This window comes from Saccopteryx leptura, chromosome 3, assembly GCF_036850995.1.
Source record: "Saccopteryx leptura isolate mSacLep1 chromosome 3, mSacLep1_pri_phased_curated, whole genome shotgun sequence".
NCBI classification, from domain to species: domain Eukaryota; kingdom Metazoa; phylum Chordata; class Mammalia; order Chiroptera; family Emballonuridae; genus Saccopteryx; species Saccopteryx leptura.
The window spans coordinates 65,676,339-65,692,878 of record NC_089505.1 but is presented as its reverse complement, the minus strand read 5'-3'; the positions used below and the strand labels follow the sequence as shown (position 1 = coordinate 65,692,878).

Here is a 16,540-nt window from a genome sequence, read left to right as displayed (position 1 = left end):
CCTTCATAGATCTTGCAATGTTTGCATGTGTTCTCTCTGCATGGAGGGGGTTGACAGATTGTTCACAGTGGCCAGAACAATTGATGAACTCTGGAAACAATATACAGGTCGACAGTCCCCAAGCCCCTGATGCCATTCTAAGGACAAAACACACAGGAACCTCTGAAGACCCTGAGTAAGAAACACCTGGTTAACATCCTGCCCACACTTCCTAGCCTATCAGCCAAGGGACTTAACTCTCCCTGAGCCTCAGTTTCATCCTCTAAATTGGGCTAATGAATAAGCCTCTGCAGGGTTCTTGCAGGGGTTACTGAGGTAAGCTTGCACAGTACGTGTTGGTACATAGGAAATGCCCAATAAATGTTGAACAAATGAATGAGGGGTTACAATAGGGCAGTTGTGACGATTCAATAGGAATAGCAGGGCCAACATGACTGGCACAAGGCCATTCAAGTAAAGGATGAGGTTATCTGTCAGGACAGATACCTATATCTTGTTTCTTTGGAATAAGAAGAATGCATTTCGCCGTTTTAAAAGTGATGTGGTTAATAAAATATGAAGCTATCTTGTTTGGGTCTTAATACTGCTTCTTAGTGTATGATCTTAGACAAGTTACTTTACATCTCTGTGCCTCAATTCCTTCATCCAAAAACACATTAACTACCTCAGACTGTTTGTGAGGTTTAAATAAATTGATTGATGGAAAGCGCTTAGAACAGTTCCTGACACCTTAAGCTTTATGGTGGTTATATGTATACATACTACCATCCACCCAGCGCGCAGGCGCGTTGGGACAAAATCGCATAGGAAGCCCGGCTAGCCCAGTCTGCGGCCATCTTGGTAAAGGGCAGCGAAGGCAACCCGTGCGTCGTCAATCTGCGCGACGAGCGGGCACCCGGAGGGCCAGGTCGCTTCAGAAGCGGAGGGTGGGGTAGGGTTGGGTAGGGCGGGCAGCGGCAGTGGCTGCGGGGTGAGTGGGTCAGGTCCGTGATGGGAGAAGTGGCCGTGGCCGCGGAATCTTGCCCGCTGCGCGAAGATAGCTTCACGCGCTTCTCGTCGCAGAGCAACGTGTACGGGCTGGCGGGAGGCGCGGGCGGGCGCGGAGAGCTGCTGGCCGCTACCCTTAAAGGCAAGGTGCTGGGCTTCCGCTACCAAGACCTCCGACAGAAAATCCGGCCGGTGGCCAAGGAGCTGCAATTTAATTACATACCCGGTGCGTGGCGCTATGGGGCCGGGAGGGGAGGAGGGAGCAGCCGGGAGGGTGTGTTGAGAAGACTTCTGAGGCTCTGTCTGAACCCGATCACCATGATGGGAAAATGGGACCACAGTGATTGAAAGGGGTCAAAGCTAATAATCAAGGGGTTTTGGGGTCAGAAGAACAGGGATAATACGGACCTGGAAGTGGTTAGGATTCAGGATTCCTCCTACCATGGTGATGATGATTAGGACTCGTTGGGATCCAGAGGTCATGATAATTGCAATGGTTAATGGTTACTGAGTCCTAGAAGGTCAGGGATCACTGGGACTAGAGGGTATTGTGGTCAGAAGTCTAACTGAACCTCGAACTTTGACCTATCCCCTCTCAGTGGATGCCGAGATTGTCTCCATCGACACCTTCAACAAGTCGCCCCCAAAGCGGGGCCTGGTTGTGGGGATCACATTCATCAAGGTACCCAGAGCCCTCTCCCCCTACCTATTCCCTCCTCCTTACATACAGGGTGCATCCCACTGATACAAATCAATCCTGCCTCTACTCTCCCCTGAGGCCCGTTTCCTCCCTCCAGGATTCAGGGGACAAAGGCAGCCCCTTCCTTAACATTTACTGTGACTACGAGCCAGGCTCTGAGTACAACCTTGACTCCATTGCTCGTAAGTGTGGTATAGAGTGAAGGAGGGTTGGAGAGGGTGGGAGGGGAACCTGTCCAGTCTCCTGTGCCCATCTGCCTGTGCTCCCTACAGAGAGCTGCCTGAACCTGGAGCTCCGGTTCACTCCTTTTCAGCTATGCCACGCAGAGTAAGTAAGCCATAGATGTGATACAGAGGGACACAATAGGAAGTGTGTGCGTCAGTGGGGGAGGGGAGGGACTGGCACAAATGAGACCACAAACCTGCCCACAGACAATCTGATTCTAGTTTTAGTTTTTTTGAGTGTCTTGTGTTTAAGGTATCTATGGATCAGACATGGCTGAAGAGCTATCATTTTGTTATTCCCCAAACTAGATAATCAGAGTTAATTGAGCACCCAAGCTAGCCCTGAGATTCCAAGAGCTGAAGGTTCTACGGTTTGATAATTCTGAGGTCCTGTCATGATAAAGCCCTTGATAAATGATAAAACATTGTCATATTTCAAGGAGCTAAAATACAGACCATCTAGAACCTTGAAGTTTGAGAATTCCATTCTAGAGCTCTAGATTCCATCCTAGAACACCAATGATCTGTAAAGGCCCAGATGGTAAACATTAGGCTTTTGAATGCCAGACAATCTCTGTCATAACTACCCGTCTGCCATTGTAACAAGAAGGCAGCCATTTGACTATGTAAATGAATGGGCATGGCTGTGTTTCGATAAAACTTTATTTATAAAAACAGGTGGTGGGTTGGATTTGGGCTATGGGATTATAGTATGCCAACCTTTGGTCTACTAGAAACCAACATTCTGGATTCTAGGACTTGGATGTTCTACCATTAAAGTCTGAATATCTTTGGTGAAACTGGGACTCTGTAGTTCTCAATAGTGTCTGGGATTCTGTGACCCATTCTAGAACTCTGTTCCATTGCTGACCCACATCTTGAATGAAGATTCTAGCAGATGAAGGTGATTGAAATGGAAGGTTCTAGCATACTAACTTACTATACCATTCTGCATCTGAGATTCTAGCTTTGGATCCAGTGGCTGGATTCAAGAATATTAGGGTTCTTTCCTTGCAGGCAAAGGTTTTTGCAAGAGGGTATTACACACAGACTCCACCACACTGAGTTTGTGCCGCACTGAGATCCTAGATTTCTCTTCTTTCAGGGTCCAGGTCGGAGATCAACTGGAGACCGTGTTTCTCCTGAGCGGGAATGACCCAGCAATTCATCTCTATAAGGAGGTGAGGCAGGGGAGTCGTGGTGGGCACAGCCCTGCTGCGGTTGTCATGCGCTGGCCACTGACTCCAACCGGGGGTTGGGTCTTGGTTCTCCCAGAACGAGGGGCTACATCAGTTTGAGGAACAGCCCGTGGAAAACCTCTTCCCAGAGCTCACGAACCTGACCAGTAGGTAGGAGAGCCCCTGAAAGCAGCCCGATGGGTCTGGGGCAGGCCACCTCAGAGAAAGCAGGTGGTGGGAATTGACCCCTAGAGAAATTGGGTGGTGATGGGATTACCACAGAGAAATCAGGCAGCAGCAGGGTCCCAGGGCTACAGGGATGGGCCCTGTGCTCCTGGGGGGGGGGGGGGGTAGAACATGGGACTGGAACCCCGTGATGGCCTTTGGCCCCTCTGTCCACCCGCTTGCCTGCTAGTGTCCTCTGGCTTGACATTCACAACCTCCCTGGCACATCCCGGCGACTCTCAGCTCTCGGCTGTCAGAGTGGTTATGTCCGTGTAGCCCATGTGGACCAGCGGAGTCGAGGTAATGGCAGGGTCTGGGGCCTGAGTGGAGGTGGGGGGCTGAGGGCTGGGGCAGGGCCCTGAGTCCTTGTCCTCCATGCAGAGGTTCTACAGACATGGACAGTCCTGCAGGATGGCCCCATCTCCCGAGTAATCGTGTTCAGCCTCTCGGCCCCTGAGGGTGAGCTCTGGGGATGGGGGCAACTCTGCAGCTTGGCTACCCCTCACTCATATTTGTACCCTGCTCCCAAAGCATCCAGCTCCCCATCCCTCTGTCTCTTCCCGGCTCTGGAGCTTGTGTCCCTTCCCCCCACACCTCGGGTTTCCCTGCTAGCTCCTCACCACTGTGGTCTCAGCTGAGGCCTGGAGCTGAACTTCTGCCTTCCCCTGGGTGGTCTGACCCCCAGCCCTCACACAGTGACTTCCTTCTTCACTCAAATCCCAGGCTTTTCTCCAGGACTCACGCTGTCCCACCACTCGGGTCTCACCTGTCCCCTGCGTGTCGCTCTGTCCCGCTGACCGAGGTCACTCACTGGTGTCTCCCTTGGCCTGACCTCTGCCAGACCTCTGTCTCCGTTGGTCTGCCTTCTGTCCCCCAGGCGGGTGTTCATTCTTTTTCCTCCCACTGTCATTCTTACTATGGTCTAACCTTGGACTCTCCTGTCATCAGCTTTGTCTCTTCTGCTGTCGTAGTCTAACCTCAGATTTTCTAAACTGTTCGTCCTTCTGGTGTCTGACCTCAATTATTCCCTCATGGTCTAACCTTTGACCCTCCCTCTATAACACAACCTCAAGTCTTTCTCCTGAGGTCTAACCTATGACCCTCTCACTGAAGGGAGGGAGGTATGAGGAGAAGCCTAGAAGCTGTCCCCTCAGACCTGCCTCCCCATTCATGTTCTTTCTCCAGAGACCAAGGACAGGCCACAGCAGGAAGAATACAGTGTGCTCGTGGCCAGCATGTTGGAGCCAGCTGTGGTGTACCGGTGAGGGCTCTGGGCCGTAGGTGCCGTCTGACCTCATGCCTCTGCCCTGTGGCCTAACCTTGTCCTCAGCAGATGGGTGAGGTTATTCAGGGCTAGGCAGCCAACGGTGTCCATGTCTCAGAGAGGGAGGGCAAGTGTCTAAGTCTAGAACTTGTAGGGGGTATGTGGGGGACTTGGAATGGGTAGTACTCTCCCTGGAGGAGGGGGACAAAGCATGCTGGCAAATGTGTAACAACTGCCTCTGGCGCAGGAGAAAAGCTTATTTGTAGCATTTGCCTATTTCTGTGGTGTAAATACTCCTACCTGGAAGATGTCAAACTATGGACATGATGCCAGCAGGCTTGCAAAACTTCTGGAAATTGCTCAGTCAGCTCTGGTGAGCCAACACACAGCAGCTGAGACACACCTGGTGGGCAGTGAGGATGTCCCATTGGGGACCAAGCTCTCCAGACTCCATGGGGACAGTGTGGGTGTCTAGATCCCCATGGGAACTATGTAGGTTTACATTTGGGAGTGACACGGTCCCACCCACAGGGGTAAGTGTGGGGGTCTAGATCGGGGAGTAGCAGGTGGACAGGCTGAGGAAAGGATTTGAGTTCCCCTTGGTGGGTGTGAAGATGCCCAGATTGGAGATGGGGTGTCCAGGCTTCAGGAGGAACAATGTTTCCAGACCTTCGAAGTGGAGCAGTGTGGGTGCCTGGCCCAGGGTCTGGCACTAAGGATGGTGGATGCTGCGATCTAACCTCAGCCTCCCCTGCATTGGGGACCCTCAGGGGCCTGCTGAACCGGGGTCTTGAGGACCAGCTTCTCCTGCCTGGCAGTGACCAGTTTGACAGTGTCCTCTGTGGCCTGGTCACCGATGTCGATTTGGATGGGCAACCCGAAGTCCTGGTGGCCACCTACGGACAGGTAGGACCTGAGGGAGGGCCGGACACTCACCTGTCCCCTCCGCTGCCCCTGCTCGCCCTGTGTGACCACAGCCACTCACCTGCTACAGGAGCTGCTCTGTTACAAGTACTGCGGCCCCGAGGCTGGGCTCCTGGAGGCCGAGCGTGGATTCCGCCTGCTGTGGCAGAGGAGTTTCCCCAGCCCGCTGCTGGCCATGGCGCACGTGGATCTGACTGGGGATGGGCTGCGTGAGCTCGCAGTGGTCTCCCTGAAGGGCGTGCACATCCTGCAGGTAGCCGGGGTCCTTGCCTCGGGTCCCTGGAGGCAGAACCTGAGATGGAGTTTTTGCACACCTTCTTGAGTGAGGGCGTGTTCTCAGGGCACATGTGCGGTGTGTGGGGGGGTGGATTCCCCCACCTTCAGGCAGGGGGTTGGCTGCAGGCTCCTCTGGGGGTAGGTGGTTCCTGTTGGCCGAGGACAGCTCCCAGCTGGGGGTGGAGCACCCTCTGGTGAAGGGGAGTCTGATGCAGTATCTGTCTCCCCCAGAGCCCTCAGCCTCCTTAACTTTTGTCCTTTATTCCTCATGCTTTGTCCACCTCTGTCCCTGCGCTGTGGCCTGGCCTGGGTCTGCCCCCATGATCTAGCCTCCTTCCTTCCCTTTGCCTCCGTGACAAGCGTGACGTGCCCGGGGTACAAGCACCCCCTCCCGCTGTGTGAGCAGCTCCGCTCTGGCTGTGATCTAACAGCAGCAGCTGTGGAGGTTCTGACTCCGAGCCCCACCGCCCTTCCTCCCCACAGGGCAGCCTCCAGCCCTAAACAGCCGGTCTCAGCTTTTCGCTATAGGCAGCCTTGAACCCTTCCCTCTTCCAACCCTTGAACTTTCTATTGTGGTCAAGCCTGCACCCTGGCTTTCTCTGAACTTAGATCTCTGACCCTCCCGTAGCACCCTAGCTGCCGTTACCCATGTCACAGTCTCCTATGCAGCCATTCCAGTGGTCCCTGGTCCAACCTGGAACCCTCTATTGCACTTGAACCTCCAAGTAATCTAGCCTGACCTCTGACCTTTTCCCCATGGCCCAGACCCCATCCCCTACGGTGGTGAACTTGTTCCCTGTGATCCAATTCCAAGATCCTTTCCTGTGCTGTTGTCTAGTCTGGGTTCTTCCTACTGGAGTCTTAACCTTCCAGCCTCTTCTGAGTCATTGTTTGGGCTCTTCTGACAGTCTCTCCTTCAGTGGAATGGCCTAGGTTAGACCTGCAGAGAAAAGATACAGGTTGACCCCAGAGGAAACGTCTGAGCTGAACCACAGTAGATGAGACAGCAGTTAGACCTGAATAAAACAAGATAAAGTTAGACTGAGTGGAGGGGTCTGAGGTCAGACCCTAACAAAGGGCGTGGGTGCATCTCGGTGGAAAGCGCTGAGGTGAGACCACAGTGGAAGAGGCTGTGGTTTGACGGTGGGAGGAAGGACTTCCCTTCTGCTGCGCTCTCACCGTCCTGTCGTCCCACACTGTGATCTATTTCACGCCATTTCACTGTGACCTATTCCTTCTACATGTTAGGGTCTAGCCTCAGACTCGACCAACCTGGATCTAACTTGGTCCCTCATGGGGGATGCATTTCTCTTTTCCACTTTGATTTGTGCCTCTTCTGCTGTCCTGTTGGCCTATCGTTTTCTGCTGGGCTGTCACCTTTGTGTCTTCTCTGTGGTCTAACCTCAGCCTCTCTCCATGGTCAGACCTCCCTCCCATGTAATGCAATCTTTCTCTCTCTCTTTTTTTTTTTTTTGATGACAGAGACAGAGAGTGGGACAGATAGGGACAGATAGACAGGAAGGGAGAGAGATGAGAAGCATCAATTCTTTGTTGCTGCTCCTTAGTTGTACATTGATTGCTTTCTCATATGTGCCTTGACTGGGGGGCTACAGCTAAGCCAGTGACCTTGGGCTCAAGCCAGAAACCTTTGGGCTCAAGCCAGTGACCATGGGGTCATGTCTATGATCCCATGCTCAGGCCAGCAACCCCACGCTCAAGCTAGTGAGCCAGCGCTCAAGCCAGCAACCTTGGGGTTTCGAACCTGGGTCCTTGGTGTCCCAGTCCAACACTCGATCCACTGCACCACTGTCTGGTCAGGCTTTTTTAAAATTTTATTTAGAAAGTGAACATTAACAGGGTAGACATTGATCAGGCAGTCTCTCATATTTTAATCCATTCCATCTTATCCCTTCCAGCGAGTTTTAACCTCAGACTCGTACAGGGTCCGGGTCCAAGGCTTTGCTCCTCTGACTGGAAAGTCACCGAGGGCTGTTTCCCTGGGTCTGACCTTCACCCCGCCATCGCGGCGCTCCAGCCCCACACGCTGTGGTTTGCTCTCTGACTCCCCCCATGGCTGCGCTCCCGGCCTTTGGGATGGTCTCACTCCAGGTCATCCTGCATGGTCTAACCTGCACCCCTCCCGCTCTCTCAGCAACCCCTTCCTGCTCTCTGTTCCCACAGCACAGCCTGATCCAGGCCTCGCAGCTGGTCCTGACACGGCTTCGGCACCAAGTGGAGCAGAGGAGATGTCAGCCACAAAGGCTCGGGGACAGGGTGGGTCCAGGGCCTGCTGGGACACCCACCTCCTGAGCAGGCACCACTGAGGCACTCCCGTCCAGCCCTTCCTGGAGGGGGAGGAATCTTGAAGGAGGGGATGCCCGCCCAGGCCCCCAGGGCGGTGGAGCTATGAGTCCTGCTCTGGCTCTGCCCTAGGGTGCCCTGTGACCTTGCCTGACATGCTCCCCCTCTGTGCCTGTGTCCCCCCTTTGAAAATGGGGTGATCTCACCCAATCTCTCCTTCCACTCCAGGTGGGAACTGTCTAGCCACCAATTATTTATATGTCCAGAGGAAGTAATGTTCTGTTGTCTTTATTCTTTTGTTCAGCAAGTGTTTGATGAGAGCCTGGTACCCTGGGTAGGGTGCTGGGCTCACCCAGGAGAATGGAGGGAGGGGGCATGAGTGAGGGGTTCCAAGGTTAGACCCAGAGGCTGGACTGAGGAGAAGGCATAGGGTGGACCTCGGAGGAAAGAAATGAGCTTGGGCCATAGCAGAAAGACCAACGTTAAACCACTGTGGAAAAGATGACTGTAAGGGAAAGGCCTGAGGTTAGCCCCCAGGAGACAGCTGAGGTTAGACCTGCAGGGGAGGACTGCGGGAAGAGCCCAGTGGGAAGCTCTGGGTCTGAGACGAGGTCCCCAAAGGAAGACAAGGAAACAGCCTCTGAGGAAAGGACCACTGTGCCTGTGTCGATGAGCTATCATTGCAGCAGAGGGGCTGAGGCTAGACCCCTATAAATAATACTGAGGTTGGACCCTGTACCAAGGGCCAAGGTTAGATCCTAGCACAAAGTAATTGAGGTAGATCCCCAGTGGGCAATGCTGGGATAGGGCCCAGGACATACCACGCTGGGAAGGACAGGTTAGTCAGAAATGAAAACCCTAGAGCACCCAGGAGTTGGAGACCAGGCTGATCTCTCATGGCGGCAGGATCTGCCCCCTTCTGTGGCACCAGGAGAAAGATTCAGATGCCTATATCTTCACAGGGGCCAATGGAGGGCCAGGGTGACATTAGAAATTCTACCCTCCCCCACCAGAGGCCAGGAATAGAATCCAGGTCGAGAGGGTTGGGGAGTAATTCCTGAGCAGGATCTCGGCTGGTGGGGAGGGTGGGCTTCCTCCCCCAGTCAGATGTTGGGTGGTATTCCTGCTTCCTGAGAGAGAGGTCACTCTGGCCATCTGCGTCCTACAATGGAAGTCCACCCATTGGTCTGACCACCTGCACTGACGGTGAAGGCCAAGCTGCCAGTTCTCCACAATGGGTTTTTAAGAGGGAAACCAAGTCTTGGCAACCCTGCCTTCACATCGCCTAGAATCCAGGCCCAAGACTGGGAAATTGGAAGGGAGTGGATCGATTTCCTCAGTGAGGAGGGTTTCCTCCCTCCCTCTGCCTGTCTGCTGTCCCACCTCTCCTCCTGGGCAGGAGTGGGACGGCTGGTGAGTGCTGAGGTGCGGCTGTGAGGCGCGCAGGCCCTGGAGAAGGGAGTGTGTGGGCCTCTGTGTCCACCTCCCGCCTCATGAGTTGATCTTCAGCAGTCTAGGCCACCCACCTGGGCCTAGCAGTTAGTTCGCTTCCTGACTACTTGCCAGGTCCTTGATCTAGGACAGTGTATAGCGTACTGGTTAAGGATGTAGAACCTGAATCCACACTCTACCGCTCTGCCTCAGTTTCCATATCTGTAAAATACAGCTAATAATGTTTCCTCACAGGGTTGGTATGAGGGTTGTATAAACGTGTCAAGTGCTTATAAAGACATAACAATGACCGGCGTGTGGTAAGGAACATCTGAATGACAACTGTTATTATTATTAATGAGTGCCTTTGTGGTTGTTCTGGCTGGGTGAGGTTATGTGTACTGGCACAGCATGTGAATTTGGATCTGACTGGCTAAACATTCTTGTCCTCCCCCCAGTTCTGTGAGCCTGTAACTATATTTGTAGCTTTTTTTTTTTTTTTTTTTTTTTTTTTTTTTTTTGCCTGTTGTTGGCCCTTATATGGATCAGGGATTATATGTGTGTTGGGGATGGGGACCGAGGAGGCTGCCTCTGGATGACCCCCACACACACATACAGAGAGCGCCCTCTGCCGCTGTCCCTGCCCGTGGTGCTGAACCCCGTGGGTGCGTGGGTGGGCGGGTGGGCGGGTGGGAGTCTCCGGCTGCTTCGCCCCGCCCCAGTCCCCGCCCCAGGCCTCCCCTGCCCCCGCGCCTGCCTCTACTCCCCCCTTCCCGCCTCTACCTCCTCCCGTCTCCAGCTGCTCCTCCTCCCTCACTCGCCAGCTCCCCACTCCCTAGTGTTCCTACCCCCTCCTCTTCTCCTCCCTCAATCCCCTCTCCCTCCCCTCTCCCTAGCTCTCCCTCTCAGTCTCCAGCTCCTCTCTTTCTCTCCCTCTCTCTCTCTTTCTCTCTCTGGCGGGCGGACAGAGGCGCCCACCACCGCCAGCCCCGTGCTGGGGGACCTTTTCCAGGCTGAAGCCGCAGGTAAGAGACCCTCAGTTAGGTGGGGGCGTGGGAAAAGGACAGTGTTACCCCAGGCTGGTGGAGGGGGGCGTTTGTGGAGCCAGGAGCCGCTTTGTCCTGAACTCGTTTATGGCAGGTGGGGGGCTACATATTCCAGATGGGGATACCGGGGCCCTTCTGTGTGGTGGGGGCGCCACCAGTAGCTAACATCCTCAGCCCCTCCTGAATTCCAGGGAGCATGGCGGGCTGGGGATGGGTACCTCCTAGGTGCCCGGGGCGGGAGGGCGGGGGCGAGAACAGCCCACCCAGTCTGGGGAAGCCCCCCCTCTGGCTTTCTCTACCTCCGCCCCCGGCTTCCTGTGTCTAGGTCTCCTGTCTGCACATCTCTCAGGGGTCTGCCCTGCAGAGTCCGGCTGGCTGCCTCTCTGAGTTCCGTTGCCCGTTTGCCTGTCTCATCTCTCACTCCTGTCTCTCTCTCCGTATCTGCCTGTTCCTGGGTCTGTCCGTGCCTTTCCAGCACTCTGTCTATATAAGACAAGTCCTTGGTTTCTCTCTGCCTTCCTGTCTCGCCATCTCTGTTTCTATCGTTTCAGCTTTCCTGTGTCTCTCTCCCTCTCTCCCCGTGTCAGCATGTCTTCCTCTCTTCCCTGCCCCTTCCCCTCGCTCCTTTCCATCGGTCTCTAGGTGTCTGGTCTCTGCCCCTCTCTCTTCCTCTCCCTGGTAGCCGGTTTACTCTCCCACACACCTCATCCCCGCCCCTGGTAAGAGGACCTAGAGGAAAAAGGTATGCCCTGCAGAGTGGGCTCCCCCAGAAGGCGAGACCCCCAAACTCCTCTCCCTTCAGCAGAGCTCCCTCCCGTCCTTGCAGCCTGCACCCACCCCGTCCCTCTCCTGAAGGCAGAGCTCCTGTCCTACCCTTCCTTGTTCCTGGCATTCTGGGGCCAGTGCTTGCAGCCTAAACTGTACCCTTTGTAGGCGAGCTTAAACCAGCCCTTTCTTCAGTCTGACCTCCCATTCCTCTTCACATGGAATGGACTGGTCCTGCCTTCGGTCTAACTTTCACATCTCTTGTTGTTTGTCCATTCACGACTCATTCAGCCTTTTGACAATTGCTGAGCACCTTTCCTACTCCAGGCACAGCACTAGGTCCTAGGTCAGGCCTGGCCGGTCCCTCCTGTATTCTCACCTCCATCCTTCCTGCTCATGGGGTACCAGCCTCAGACCTGTTTCTCCACGAGATGAATCTCAAAAGCTTCTCCACCACCCGTTGTGTGGCTCTGAGAGGCCCTTCTGAGTATAGAGGTCCCTGGAAGAGGGCCCCAGAGAAGGTGGGCAAGAGTGAATGACAAGGGGAGAGGTGTGAGCCTGAGTCCGCAGCCCACAGCAACCCATGCTGTGATGGGTGAGTCATCAGGTGCCCGCGTGGGGCTCCAGATGGGTTTTTTAAAAAAAGGTTAGGAGTCCCACCAGTTGAGTTTCTACCTTTGCTCCGCCCCTGACTTGAAGCTGTGTGACTTGGCCAAGCTATTTTCCTTCTGGACTTCAGTTTACCCATCAGCGGAGTATCAAAGCCCTGAGCAGGAGTATCAAAGCCCTGAGCAGTGTGTGTGTGTATGAGAGAGAGAGAGATCCCCAGGCCAGGACATTGAGTGGCTCAGCCTGAGCAGTCAGTGTGTGTGTGTTTAGAAGCCCAGGTCCTCGCCTTGCACATTTCTCGCCCCACCCAACCCCACACATTCACCTGAGGAGCAAGGGCACCCCCTGCTTCCGCCACAGACACGGGAACCACCACTGCCCTCACCAGGGCGAGGGACACGAGGGAAGGAGTCCCACTCCTCCCTCATGCCACACTGGGCTTCCCCCTTAATCTTGCACCCCCACTCTATATATGAGATCTCTGTGGTCCCCAGAAGGGTTTGAGGCAGAACTGGGGCGCTCACCACTGACCCAGCTGGCCACTGGCCCACGAGAGCGCAGAGAGATGGCCCCTGGAGACTGTGCCGGCCATCTGCCCTCCTGGCTCCCACCCTGGCCTTAACCTGATCCTTTTGCCCCTGGATGCTAAACCCAGATTAGGTTTCAGTGCTGCTGATGGGCAGAGAGAGGCAGAGGCAGGAGTCTATGCGAGGGGGAGCCCAGCTGTCCCCAGCAACAAGGCTCAGACCTCGTGATCGTTTATTTCACAAATATTTATCTTGCGCTTTCTCTCCTCTTCTAAGGCCTCAGTGAGAGGAAACCAGGTTTTTGAGGAAAAGGGATTGATTCTGTGTAGCCTGTCGGCAAGGAGAGCAGGCACAGCCCGCTGACCCTGGCCTCCCAGAGGGCCACAGCAGAGGGACAGGTTGTTAGACCAGAGGGATTACTGCACAGATCAAGGTCCTTCCGTGAGAGAGGGAGTTAGATGCTTTAAATCAGGGGTCCCCAAACTACGGCCCCGCCGGCCGCATGCGGCCCCCTGAGGCCATTTATCCGCCCCCGCCGCACTTCCAGAAGGGGCACCTCTTTCATTGGTGGTCAGTGAGAGGAGCATAGTTCCCATTGAAATACTGATCAATTTGTTGATTTAAATTTACTTGTTCTTTATTTTAAATATTTGTTCCCGTTTTGTTTTGGTTTTTTACTTTAAAATAAGATATGTGCAGTGTGCATAGGGATTTGTTCATAGTATTTTTTATATAGTCCGGATCTCCAACAGTCTGAGGGACAGTGAACTGGCCCCCTGTGTAAAAAGTTTGGGGACCCCTGGTTTAGATGAATTCTGAACTCCCAGGTGGCCCTTGTTCCTCCTGACAGCTGGAGAAGGGGGAGGGAGAAGAGAATTAGTCTTTGCTTTGGATCCTGGTGGGTTTGTAATTATGCCTAAGTCGTTGTTAATTAGGGGGCTGCTAATTAGACATATCATTAGGGGACTTGGTGATGGGGGCTAATTGTGTGGTGGCCCTTTAAGAATCACCCCTCACTCCTGCCTACACACACACACACACACACACACACACACACACACACACACACTCCTTCTCAGGGAGGTTCTGCCAACATTCTGCCTCCCTCCCTGGAGGAGCCAGCTCCCAACCCAGGAGGACGTGAGTAGGTGGGTGCATGTTGGGGGCAGGCTGTGGGTTAGACTCAGAACTTTTTTCCGACAGAAATGGAAGGTGCGGGGAGAAATGAGGCTGCTGGCTGAAGAGGGGTCAGGGTTGGTGGAGGTTAAGAGGACCCCCTTCCTTCCTCTCTCAGTTTTTTTGGGGGGCTATTGGGTTACCATGGCAATGCAAGGGTGGGGATGGAAAAGGAGTTGTAAATCAGGGTCATTATTGGAGAGAAAAACTGGGAGCCACAGAATTGTTGCTGGGGGACCTCGGACAAGTTATTTAACCTCTCTGAGCCTTGGTCACCTGTGAGATGGCTAGGGAGTCCCCAAAATGGGTTGGTGCCATTTTGAATAGAATGGTCAGGGAAGGAAACATCTGAGTGGGGACCTTAAGGAGGAGAAGTGGATGTGTAGGGAAGAGAGTCTGAGGAAAGAGGAACAACAGGTGCCAAGTCCCTGAGACAAGAAATTGCCCCATATGTCTGAGAACCAGTGAGAAGGTAGTGTGGCTGGGACCAAGTGAGCAAGGGGAAGGAGCGGAATGAGAGGGAACCAGGGCAGATTGCGCCAAGTCTTACGAGCCACGCAGAGTTGGTACTCCAGGTGAGCAGGGAGCCATGGAGGGTTCTGAGCAGAGGGAAGAAGTGAAGAGCTGATTTGCATTTTTTAATTTATTTTTTATTTTTATTTATTCAATTTAGAGAGAGAAAGGGGGGAGGAGCAGAAAGCATCAACTCCCATATATGCCTTGACCAGAGAAGTACAGGGTTTTGAACCGGCAACGTCAGTGTTCCCAGGTTGACGCTTTATCCACTGTGCCACCAGAGGTCAGACGAACTGATTTGCATTTTTAAAGGAAACCTAGACCAGACACAGAAATAGCTGTTCAAACCCAGGACCGGAAGCAGGAAGAGGAATATTGAAATAGTAGAGACCCCACACCCACATAGGGGACAAAAAAACCAAAACAGGGTTCATGTATTGTAGCTGCTGAGGAATTACACACCTCACAGAGATGGAGGTACTGAAGAGAGACATCTGCTGCCATTACAGGGAAAGATGTGACAGATCCTCCAGCAGCTCCTCTCCAACCCCACCCGAGATAGACACCCCAGCACCCACCACAGCCCTGGTTCTGAGCAGGAGTGCTCGGAGGGCCAAGTTGGAAACCATTAGAATCAGCTAATGAATCACCTCCAACCTTTTGCCTCAGCCACTGAATTATTCAGTCGTGTGTGTGTGTGTGTGTGTGTGTGTGTGTGTGTATACGCACACGCACCTGGCTTCATTCATGCATTATATGTCTGTGAGATTATTCTGTAGTGTTGGGTGTATGAGTAGCCCACTCCTTTTTCAGTGCTGTATAATATTCCAGGTGTGACCATTCCACACTATATTTCTCCATTTTACTACTGATAGGCATCTGAGTTGTTTCAAGATAGCAGCTACCCATAAATAAAGGTGCTGTGAACACTCTTGTATGTGTCTTTTGGTGGACACATGATCTGTTTCTCTTGGGTACATACTGTAACTGGGAGCAGAATTGCTGAGTTGTAGTTTGCACAATGTTCAGCTGTAGTTCCACTCCCAGTTTACACTCCCATCTGCTGCGTGTTTGTCTTCATCTTTCTGTGTCTTTCTCCCTCAGTCTCCATCCTTTCTGTGTTAGTCCTCAGCTCCCCCTCTGTCTCCACCCCAACAAGCCTTGAATCTTGTGTGTCAGGGAGGGCTGTACTCCCCTCACCCAAACTTCCTCCTCCTCTCCCACAGGACCCCGCCGCCCTCCATGGCTCCCCTGGCCTTGGTGGGATTTGTGCTCCTTCTGGGGACTCCCCCATGCTCGGGGGCAGCCACCCCAACCCCCTCTCTGCCTCCTCTCCCTGCCAATGATACTGAGACCAACACAGAGGTCTGCCAGGGTTCCAACCGCTGCCAGCCAGGGGTCCTGCTGCCCGTCTGGGAGCCCGACGACCCATCGCTGGGTGACAAGGCGGCACGGGCAGTAGTTTATTTTGTGGCCATGGTCTACATGTTCCTGGGTGTGTCCATCATTGCTGACCGCTTCATGGCATCCATTGAGGTCATCACGTCGAAGGAGAAGGAGATCACTATCACCAAGGCCAACGGCGAGACCAGTGTGGGCACCGTCCGCATCTGGAACGAGACGGTGTCCAACCTCACGCTCATGGCCCTGGGCTCCTCAGCACCCGAGATCCTGCTGTCTGTCATTGAGGTCTGTGGCCACAACTTCCAGGCAGGCGAGCTGGGCCCAGGCACCATCGTAGGCAGCGCTGCCTTCAACATGTTTGTGGTCATTGCTGTGTGCATCTATGTCATCCCGGCCGGCGAGAGCCGCAAGATCAAGCACCTGAGAGTCTTCTTTGTCACTGCATCTTGGAGCATCTTTGCCTACGTCTGGCTTTACCTCATCCTTGCCGTCTTTTCCCCAGGTGTGGTCCAGGTGAGCAAGGATCCATGGACACTTCCGTGGTGCATGTGTGTCTACAAAACCCAGAGGGGTGGCTCTCTGGGCTTGGATAGTTCATTCATGTATCTGCAAAAATGCACGCTCACATCTGAGAGGGCCGCCAGGTACGGCTGTATAGGTCACGTGCCGCACAAGTGCTTTGCGCTGGAAAGGGCAAGTTGGGACTGGTGTCCCGTGGGTGCTGCCAGGCCATGTCTTGGATGGCTACAGGTCCTGGAAAGGGCTCGTCTGCCCAGAGGGGGGTGCCATTTGCCATTACCCATCCAGAAGGAACACCTTTTAGCTCTCACAAGGGGGCCACATGTGATAAGAAGGTCCTTGTGATCTGCATAATGCACACTGCAGTGTACAATCCAGCCAGGTGTTGGCTAGGAATGTTCACCTTTTCCTATTCTCCTTACCTTTTACATTATTTATTCCTTCTTTTGCAATAAGACATCCCCCATT

General features: G+C 53.8%; 2 protein-coding genes across 3 annotated transcripts in view; both read left to right on the top strand.

Annotated features, from left to right (window-relative positions):
* Nucleotides 1-946: 946 nt before the first annotated feature.
* KPTN (kaptin, actin binding protein) lies at nucleotides 947-9,904 on the top strand. Its single transcript, XM_066373862.1, has 12 exons — nucleotides 947-1,213; nucleotides 1,587-1,669; nucleotides 1,785-1,869; nucleotides 1,960-2,014; nucleotides 3,017-3,092; nucleotides 3,187-3,260; nucleotides 3,505-3,614; nucleotides 3,696-3,773; nucleotides 4,500-4,575; nucleotides 5,349-5,484; nucleotides 5,573-5,755; nucleotides 7,960-9,904. The coding sequence occupies exons 1-12, from the start codon at nucleotides 991-993 to the stop codon at nucleotides 8,086-8,088; spliced, it is 1,308 nt and encodes a 435-aa protein (XP_066229959.1). The 5' UTR covers nucleotides 947-990; the 3' UTR covers nucleotides 8,089-9,904.
* Nucleotides 9,905-10,288: 384 nt separating this feature from the next.
* SLC8A2 (solute carrier family 8 member A2) overlaps nucleotides 10,289-16,540 on the top strand; it is a 29,847-nt gene continuing 23,595 nt past the window's right edge. For both annotated transcript variants that reach the window (XM_066373860.1, XM_066373859.1), the window contains exons 1-2: nucleotides 10,289-10,535; nucleotides 15,376-16,066. In XM_066373860.1, coding sequence (XP_066229957.1) covers nucleotides 15,392-16,066 — 675 coding nt within the window. In that variant the 5' untranslated portion in view covers nucleotides 10,289-10,535; nucleotides 15,376-15,391. The remainder of the gene's footprint in view (nucleotides 10,536-15,375; nucleotides 16,067-16,540) is intronic.

What these genes read in the sequence shown, in the direction of transcription:
- KPTN (XM_066373862.1), top strand. Translation starts at nt 991, where the DNA reads ATGGGAGAAGTGGCCGTGGCCGCGGAATCTTGCCCGCTGCGCGAAGAT. An exon ending in CAGCCTCTCGGCCCCTGAGG is followed by an intron (nt 3,774 to 4,499) that starts GTGAGCTCTGGG and finishes TTCTTTCTCCAG; the next exon opens with AGACCAAGGACAGGCCACAG. An exon ending in TGGTGGCCACCTACGGACAG is followed by an intron (nt 5,485 to 5,572) that starts GTAGGACCTGAG and finishes CACCTGCTACAG; the next exon opens with GAGCTGCTCTGTTACAAGTA.